Source organism: Enhydra lutris, unplaced genomic scaffold (genome assembly GCF_002288905.1).
Source record: "Enhydra lutris kenyoni isolate GAN:26980312 unplaced genomic scaffold, ASM228890v2 scaffoldscaffold71, whole genome shotgun sequence".
In the NCBI taxonomy this organism is placed as follows: Eukaryota; Metazoa; Chordata; class Mammalia; order Carnivora; family Mustelidae; genus Enhydra; species Enhydra lutris.
Window position 1 is genome coordinate 2,751,476 of NW_019154155.1, and position 10,015 is coordinate 2,761,490.

A 10,015-nucleotide genomic window follows, 5' to 3' on the forward strand; every position below is an offset into this window, starting at 1 on the left:
TATGCCGATTTCATGATCTTCAAACATTAGATTACACTCTAACACTTTACCTTCATTCGGATTGCTCTTAGCAGAAGCAAGGTATAGGAAGTGAAGTAATTGGCTAAGGTCTCTTAGGCAGTTGGTTATCTCAGGTAATCACTCACCAAACCCTTGCTCTAACCATCAGTACCATATAGTACCTTGTTTAGAGGCATCTCAAGTTCTGTTTAGAAAAGGAAGAATTTACCTTTCCTCTCCATTCCCCCTTGACACCCCTTCAAAGGAAAACTTTTGTGTAGTCAGAAAAGGAGAATTACACTGAAATTTAAGTTCTAAAATGCTATGCCAAACCAGATAGTGTTCCATTCAGCCTAAAACCCTAACCTACACATTGCCCCCAAGGCTGTTTCTCGAACCACATGGTAGTGACTCTGGCTGGTTTTGGTGGAGCCGGCTCTGGTCCCAGTAGGGGGTCCCCAGGACATTTGTTTTTGGGAGTCTGTAGCTTTTCTTGGTCCACCAGTCTGACCCGCTAAACAACTGACACCTGTAGGTCCTAATTACACACTTGACTGATAGAATTTAAACCAAGTACCAGTGTCTGGAAATGTATGATTATGTTTGGCTTTTAGCGTTGGATTTAACAGAACTGCTGAGATATTTGTCCGTGGCCATTTTGGGTTCTGAACACCAGCCAGTCCCATAGTATCCACCTGGGACCCAAATACGCAACACCCAGGCCTCAGCTCTCCTGGGCAGTTCTGGACACACATTCAGTACACGAACTTTCGTTGTACCTTTGAAACCCACGAATGTAAGGGTGATTTTTCCCCCTTGATTCTTCAAGGAAAGAACCAGCTTCAGGAGGACCAAAAAACTACTGAGACAAGCCCACCCCGCTTCTTAGCAGACCTCCCATCACACTTTCTACCACATCTGGCCGAGATGGTGAGGCAGAGGAATAAGTTGGGTTTCCTCTTTGTCCAGGAAAAACCCTTCTTTTTTCCCCAATGAACTTGGAGAGAGGAAATCCGACATAAAGCTTGCTGTCTATCACTCAAATTTTATGAATCTGAGGAAAGACAGAGTCATTCAAATGAAAAAAAAAATTACCTGTTTAAGCTAAACAGGTCTAGAAACTTGATCCTTAATCAAACAAAAAAATATCAGTGTCCCCAGGCTTCACTGAATCCCTTTTAATAACTTGTGAACTGATCTTTTTTTATCAACGGAGAATCTTCTTGAAAAAAAAAAAAACAGAACCAAGTCAGGCTTACCAAAGTAGAATGTTTTGGAACAATATGGAGGTGGCCACAGAATCAAAGGGAGAATCAAAGGGAGAAGTCCCAGCAGGGCCCAGAAAGAGCAGTTTCCCACATCTTGGGAGAAGGAATCGATAGAGTCTTAAGGGTGCTGGTGCCATGTTGGGCCCCTAACTCAATCACTCCCTCCTTTGCACCAATTCTGTACCTTATATACATCTTTCTTCTACATTAACATTATGTATTTCCATGGTTTTCTCCCCAAATAATGGGCTGGTCAAGAACAGAAATAATGTCCCGCTCGTATGTATGCCTTGTGTCTTTAGCACACAGTGCTTGGCACACAGGTACTCAGAACATTAAATTTTTGTAAATGTTTGAGCAGACTTTCTGTCTTTTTTTTAAAAATTTTTTTTAAAGATCTTTATTTGAGAGAGAGAGCACGCGTGCACAAGCAGAAGGGAGGGGCAGAGGCAGAGGGAGAAGCAGGCTCCGCACTGAGCAAGGAGCCCAGTGAGGGGCTGGATCGCAGGACCCTGAGATCATGACGTGAGCCAAAGGCAGACACTTAAGCCACTGAGCCATCCAGTTGCCCAGACTTTCCATCTTAAATGGAGTAGGGCATGGCTATGGTTCTGCTCACTGCCATGGTGCACGGAGCTCGGCAGCCGGGGGTGGGGTGGGGTGGGGGAAGGGCATCCTTTCTGAACCTCTTAAAGGAGGGAGCTTGCCAAGTCTGTGGGGAGTCGACCTCAGCAACATCCAGCACTCCTCCATATGAACCATCCTACGATGACTCCCATTTTCCCAGAATTCATGACATTCTTGCTGACCACTGGCTCCTGTAGTGACTTCCTGGTCTTTTTCCTGGAGAAAGAGCCCCAGCTGGGCCCTCTGAGCCCCTAGCGACTGAGGTCTGTTTACAGTTTTCAAGCTCAGAACAGTCAGAATTGCTACACAAAAGAAGCCTCTCCACTGTGTTCCGAGCCGTCCTCACAAGAGCATCAACAATCGATAAACACAAAGCCCTGTTTCCCAGGGAGTTGCTCATAAGCAAAATACACTCGGCTTCCTTTTCCACAATAAAAACCCTGCCGCCAGCCCCTGAAGCACACCTCCCGTCTGGAGACCGACCTCTCGCACAAGGCCAGTCACGGTGTCACACTCCTCCCACAGCTCCGTGCCTTAAGGCAGCTTCCCTCCTGGCCTCCTCCACCGCCCAGAGATTTTCAGACTATTTTCATGCCAAATCCACTTGATCCTTTTAGGTGCTTTTCCAGCCAGCTGTGGCCTCTCTCTTGAGGCTTGGTAATCATAACTTTGAGCAGCGTCCCAAACAAATCCTGCTTTTGTTTCCTAAGATTGTTTCCCATTTCACTTGAGAAACAAATATTTTTTAGTTTAGTTACATAGAAAACTCATACATCTTTCTTGCCCCATACTTTTCAAGTTATGGTTGCCCATGGAGAGAAACCCGATCTCATTTTCCACTTCAGTCAGTTTCCACATGTCCATCTGGGCTGTGGTTCTCACACTTCATCAGGGTACCTGACTGCCGAGCCCACTCCCAGTTCCTGATTCCTTAGGCCTGGGGGTCCAGACCCAACATTTGTATTTCCTGCGATACCAGAAATGGGTATCATGGTGATACCCATGATGTTCATCGGAGAACTGCACTCTTAGAACATATATTTCTATAAAACAGATTTTGGTCATTTTTATATATAGTATATATACTGTATCTTCCTAATACATAATTAGGTCATCTTTTTGCCTACCTTCAATTGCCTTTAGGCACTCTGGTCCACAGTGAGTGAGGGAGGGAGGGAAAGAAAAAAAAAAAAACCCTTACAGAGATTTTATTTCTAGTTACTTCACCCTTTTTTGCTTTCACTAAACTTTGGTCACATTCAGCCACAGTTTTCTTGGCTTGGGCATCCTTCCTTGGTGTTCAGCAATATAGGAAGTGGACCCAAAAAGGAGATGTAATGATTCTACTTCTCTTCCGAGGCTCAAAATAATCCTAATGTTTTGGGGGCGCCCGGGTGGCTCCGTCAGTTAAGCGTCTGCCTTCGGCTCCGGTCATACTCCCAAGGTCCTGGGATGGAGGCCCGCATTGAACTCCCTGCTCTGTGGGAAGCCTCCTTCTCCCTCTCCAATCCCCTGGTGTGTGTTCCCTCTCTCGCTGTGTCTCTCTCTGTTAAATAAATAAATAAAATTTAAAAAAAAATTTTAAATGTTTTTAAGTGCCCTAGTCATTTCCTGTAGTGCTTGGCAAAAGGGGCCGGGACAGGAGTCCATCTCTGCCAGGTTGTCTCAGAGGCTTAATCACACCACCAACCAGGTGTCCTGTCATGTTCTCAACGAACTGTATTAGTTGCACATGCAGATGGGCACTCAAGAGGTTAAACAGTTCCTGCCAAGAATGCGTTGATATTTAAATGGTGGTCTGGTTAGATTATGGATTCCACACCACAGACGAGCAGGGCGTGAATGTGCAGCTTTGAACACATACACAACTCCCCCTGGAGCTGGCAAAATCCATTCTTGGTAAAAGCTTAGAAATAGGCGTAGTTGGGAGCCCCTCAAACGTGTAAGGGCCTCTGTTTGCAAGGGGTTACCACAGACACTTGGAGGCCACCCAGGAAACCTTAAGTGCAGAACTCCCGCTACTTTTTTTCTGCCCATATCATGCCTGCAGCTGCAGTGGCAGCCGAGTATGGCCAAGCCTCATGCCCAGAGAGGAAGAGCCATTTTCCTGGTCCCAGCCTCTTCAGCAGAGCTCACTGCCCGTGTTCTCTGTGCTCTACCTCCATGCGTAGTTCAGCCCTTGTGACTGTGGGCAAAGTGTCCTCAGTAGCACCAAAAACACCTGCTCTGTCTTCAAGGCAGAGGGGGACAGTTAATAAGCTGGATCCATATAGCCATGGGTGACATCAGGAAGCTATCAGACCCTCCCCCGGCCCCCAGAACATCTCCACACAGGTGGGTTTTGTCATATCCGGGATGCTGATGTTGAAAGATGCGTCTTCTCAGAATGTGTTGTTTTGCAAAATTCCAGGGCCTGAGGCAATATAATATATATCACGGTGTTCTGGGAACATGGGCTCTGGCACCAAACCTTCCAGGGTTCAGCAAAAACTAAGAGTTGTGTGACCACCCCCCGCTTCACTCTGTTTTCTTACTTGTGAAATAGGTTTTTCACAAGTGTGTTTTAGCACAGTGCCTAGCACACAGTGATTGCTCAGCAGGTAACTGCCATTGTCACTTTTTTCCCCATAAATCCTTTCTAGACCGGCTGTCAGGGGTTCTCCTGCTTGGTATCTTTAGCTTTACTTTATTTCCAGCTCTGTGCCAATAGGGCAGTAGAAAGAAGAGCACGTAGCACGATTTGGAAACCCTTATTGCTTCAGGAGTCAGTCTTGGAAACCTTTTGATATCATAATTTATTTTAGTCAGGCCCAGCATAATTGCCCTCGTACTTGAAGGTTATGAAACATGCCAGTTTGAGCAGAGCAGTGGAGATGAAAGTGTTCTGGCTTGTACCAACTTTTATTAGCCCATTTGCCTCTCAGGTAAAATGAGGAGAAAAATAAATTAAATCATCATTCTTCAACTACTCATTATGTATCCTCTCTTCCTCTAGGACAAATAGATGAAGTTCAACTACCTCTTCTCCTTTTTATGAACGAATATGTACAATGTCTGTCCTAATGCAGTTTTGTCTTTCTTACATTGCTGTCAACACTTCTTGTAGTTGTGCAATTTCAGTCCTTTTGGCAACATCAGTCTGTCTTTCCACCCCCACCCCCAAGTTAGGTGACTTCCACAGTGAAATATGTTTGTAAATTCCACCCACTTCTGGACTTAACAGCCCCCAAGCTGGCTCCCAGGGGTTCCCAAGAAACTGCAGGTCCAATCATCACCCTTTAAGATCAAGACTTGAAGACAAAAGGGACATGTTTGTCAGCTTCTCAAAAAGATCAGAATTCCTGGAATTTTTTTGACGGTGCATACGTATAAAAGCTAATTTCAGTTTTTCTGACTTGGGAAACTGCCTGAAAACACTGCATTTTTCTTTTAATTCTCTGTGTAGAAGTTAGTTCATGTTGACACTTGCAGAACATTTAAATCTAATTAAAGCAAGGATACCATGACAATATGCCAAGAGAAGTCTTGCCTCGGGAGCTATTCTTTACCCCTTTGGGTCTTGATTTCCTTTTTTGGGGACCTTCATTTTTCACGGTCACATGATGTCCAAAATTACCAAACCATTTACTGCTGACCAGATTGGACTTAAAAATACCAGGAGCTTTTGCTGCAGCCATGATTGCCATTCTCTGAGATGAGGGCATGTTGAGGATGGCATATTGGAGAAGGACGTGTGCTAGTTAGGTCTGTGTCCCAAGAAGGACAGAGCAAGGTCATATTTATGTTGGCAGTTTGTCGAGTTAAAATGAACCACTTCAAAGGGGTAGGAGGCCATGCTTAACTGAACCGGTTGGCTCTGAATAGATGGGTCTTACCTTCTGACAGTTCCAGGCATTTAATTATAAACGACCAGTCATTTAATTATAGAATGTTTCACATACTAAAGGGAAGAAAAGGGTATAATAGGTTAACACAGTTGATTGAAAGCCATGTTTAAATGTTTTCCCTACAACTGTTCCTTGCATTAAGAAACTTGGTGTGCAGGAAATGCATGAAACCTGATTAATCAGATTGCTTCTACTTACGCAATAACCTACACCTAAAGATCCAATGGGAAATGTGCTGCACTAGCAGTCATCAAAGACTGAACATTTCTGTCCTAGTGACACAGCTGGATCAGAGGAAAGACCTTCTTTCAACCATACAGATTATTTTACTATAAAAAGAAAATTGTGTTTCAAACTTTCGTATAGTAAATAAAGACAAAGCAATGACATTGTCTTTCAGTAACTGCTCCTTATTTCTCAGATATTTCCTGAACGGAGATATTAGAATTTGAACTTGAATGAGGGTGAAAATATTTCGGTCCACAGTTGAAATTACAATCATGATATTCTTATTGTTCTTAACTACTCCAGGTCTGGTTAGTGGCTTACAAATGTGCTTGGATTTTGTTTTTGTGCTTGGATTCTGCTGTTTTTATGTCCACCACACAAGCCAGTCCTTGGACAGTTTCCCACGCAGTCCCTCTTACCGCTGGGAATGACCGTGTTTGTGTGTCCCGTCCTGGGCCTGCCCCTGAGCTCTCTGTTCTCACTGCTGACTGAGGCCTAGTGGCCTGTATGTGGAGCACCCCCAGGCACCTAAATGTGACAAGCTATTGGTTTTCCTCCAGCCCTCTGGCTCAGTTACCTTCCCATCCTGGTCACTCTAGTTCCAACCCTTAGAGTCTTTGAAAAACATGTCTCCCAGAGCCTCCTCCAGCCTTCCTCCAGCTCCCCCAGACCACTTCATGTTCGGTTTACATTCTGCCTTCTCCTGCTTCAGTACCTTCCTGCGTGGTCCTCTCCATCTAGGAGAGGTCCTGGGAGGGCCCTAATTTGAACCCGAATCTTCTCTATCCTTCAAGTTTCTGCTGAGATCCCAACTCTTCCCAAAGCCTTCGGAATCTCTCATCAGAATTCATCTTACACCCTCTCTTCTCCCACTGATGGCACTTTGTACACTGTTAACACCCACAGTTGATTTTTTTCCCAAATGTTTTATGCTGAACATTTTCAGAGATTCAGAAAAGTTGAATGAATAGTACAGTAAACACTCATATATTTGCCATTTAGATTCTACAATAACATTTTGTTGTCTTATCACACCTCCAGCCATCCATTCCTCTGTCAGTCCATGAATCCACTCTGTATGTATTATATATGTATATATATGTAATTTTTTAAAGCACGTGTCAGATGGCTGTACATTTTACTCCAGACATTTTTAATATGCATATTTCTTTACTTTTCCTTTTCAGATAAATTTATATACAGTGAAATGCATAAATCTTTAATGTACCATTTAATGAATTCTGATGCAAATATGCACCTTAATACCAATCACTATGCAGGTATAGAACATTACCATCACATCAGAAAGTTGGCTTGCATCCCTTCTCAGTAGACTGTCATCTCCAATCCTGAGAGCATCCACGGTTCTGATGTTTTTTCAGCACAGATTAGTTGGGCCCGCTTTTGGGTTTCCTATAGATGAAATCAAACAGGAGGTACTCCTTTGTGTCAGCCTTTTGAGATTCACCCAGGTTGTTGCACGTATCAGTGGGTTGTTCCTTTTTGTTGCTGATACTCCATTTTCCGAATATACCATGTATGTTTATCTATATTCTGTTGATGGTAACTTGTGTTGTAAAGTCCTTTTTTGTTTTGTTTTGTTTCACTTTTCTTAGGTCAATACCTAGGAGGAAGTTGTGGGGTCATAGGGTAGCTGTGTGCTTAGTTTTATAAGAAACCACTAGATCTTTTTCCATAGTGGTTATACCATTTCACCCTTCCACCACTCCGTGTGACAATGCAGGTTGGCCCACAACCTTCCCTATATTTGGCCTTTGTAATTTTAGCCACTCTGGTGGGTGTGTTGTGGTGTTTCATCATGGTTTCAGTTTTCTTTCCCCAGATGACAATGATATTGTATCTTCTTAGTGCCTGTTGTGTTTACTTGGTTGTCTTCTTTTGTGAAAGGTCTACTGGAATCTTTTGTCCATTTTAAATTTTTTAAAATTCTTTTTATGTTCAGTTGAAGGAGTCCTTTATTTTGGATACCAGTCCAGTGTGAGATATATATTATGTTGAGTATTTTCTCCCTTTCTGCCATTTACCTATTTATTTTCTTTTAAAGAATTGAAGTTTCTCATTTTGATGAAATCTAATATTGCAATTTCTTTCTTTTATGATTATTACTTTCTTGTCCTAAGAAACCTTTGCCTACCTCAAAGTCACAAAGGTATTTTCTTTGACACACTTCATAATTTTAGCTTTTACAGTTAGGCGTATTATGACTTAGTCTGTTCATCTTTGACTGACCTGGACTGATCCATTTTACACAGCAAATACTCAAGATATATTATATGGAACTGCATTAAAGATGGAGATAGAAAGAGGACTCTGGCAATCTTTTAATGTCTCTGTTAGAATGAGTTTTATGGGATCCACCCCCAGATTAAATGCCAATGTATAAAGCCCTGTCCAACCCTTGAGTTAGGATTATCTGCCAAGAATACAGGTCAAGGCAAGAGGTTGATTGCTTGAATATTCGGCTTCTTTGGAGTAAAGAGTAGAGATAGATTTAGCTTTTTACTGAACTGTGAATATATGCTAGACACGATGCCTCCTTGTTTTCTACTACATCTTCTTGTTTTATCTTGATAGCCACCTTGCATGTTATATGAGGAAATCTGAGTACTGGAGTTTTTAAGTGACTTCCTTATTACCCATTTAGAAAGTTGCAAAGCTAGGAGTTCTCCAAAATAGGAAAATCTGGAGGAAAGCCAATACCTTGATTCTGATACAAGATTTCTGCAAAAGAATAACATTTGATTGATTTTAAAGTATATGGAACTTGATAATAAAACTTGATAAATAACTAAACATATTAAGTTCTGAACCAATGCACTCAAAGGTAACTAAAAATTCAGCCTTCTAACATCACTCTAAGTATATAGAAATCTCTGCAGTAGAAAAACTCTTGGGAAATGAATTTGCTCATAAATCTCATGTTAACTGCTGACTAGATAGTAAAAATATATTAAAATCATAAATAGCCACAGGGTCCACCCACTACCCAAGAATTTTTTTCCACTCATGATTTTTTGTAATGTTTACATAGGCAGTTCTTACAAGGTCTCATTTCAAAAAGCCAGAATATTCCCCTCGTGTACAGTGTCTTTGTCCCTCTTTATTGTCCGCAGGTGGATGTGCTGGCTGATCTTTTCTTTGTTTGCAGGTATGCTTCAGAAGTGTCCTTCTATTGATGACTTTGTAAGTGCCCTTGTTTCCGACTTGGATCTGGACTTCGAAACTTTTCTCATGGATTCTGAATGATGGAAGCACCTTGGCTCTTTCAGACCGAGGTTGTGTAGATATGAATTTTGTTGTAAATGCTATAGCTGTGAACACTCATTTCTGATTTCAGTATTCACTTCTGTAGTGACTTCTGAAAACCCTTAAACTGATGGAACTTGGAATAAATAATTTGTTTTAATGATGCTGGCTTTTAGCCTGTTTGGCAGGTTTTTGAACATAATGGAAATCTACTCAGTGAGCTAATAAAAACTAGAGCCTAGTGTTCTTAAGTTCAAGGTATGGGCACTTCCTTAAGCCAACCAGTCTCCTGTTGAACTTTTCCCCTTGCATTGATCTGTAATTGGTTAAATTAGGGACTTAATTAAAAGCAAACTTATTTTAGTTTGAAACAGTCTTCAAGAGAGTTATACAATATAGTTCTTTTGAACGATGACCATTGGAAAATGTGCTTGGAGCAAGTACGGTTTCCAGAGTGCTTGTAGTTGACTGCACTGGGTTTCTCTGAGTGGTTAGGCTCCACAGATGGACTCAGAACAAAGAGGACTTGAACTCATGCTTTTCTGGCTTGCTTACAAATGTACAAAGATAAGTGCAATTACCAAGGGATGTGCCAAGATCCAGCATAAAGGAGGAAAGGGGAATTCAGACTGGGTCGGTCTTTATCCTGAACCCATCTGCTTTACATTCTTGCATATTGTATCACTGTGTGTTAATAATAGGAAAGAAATTCTTCAGTGGGGTTTTCCCACCATCAAA

At 42.1% G+C, this 10,015-nt stretch overlaps 1 protein-coding gene across 1 annotated transcript in view; it reads left to right on the forward strand.

Moving 5' to 3' along the window:
• The window catches only part of LOC111159900 (mitochondrial intermediate peptidase), a 175,389-nt gene extending 165,949 nt beyond the window's left edge, over positions 1 to 9,440 (forward strand). Inside the window, exon 19 of the mRNA XM_022522575.1 lies at positions 9,180 to 9,440. Coding sequence (XP_022378283.1) covers positions 9,180 to 9,277 — 98 coding nt within the window. The 3' untranslated portion in view covers positions 9,278 to 9,440. The remainder of the gene's footprint in view (positions 1 to 9,179) is intronic.
• The last annotated feature ends 575 nt before the right edge of the window (positions 9,441 to 10,015 follow it).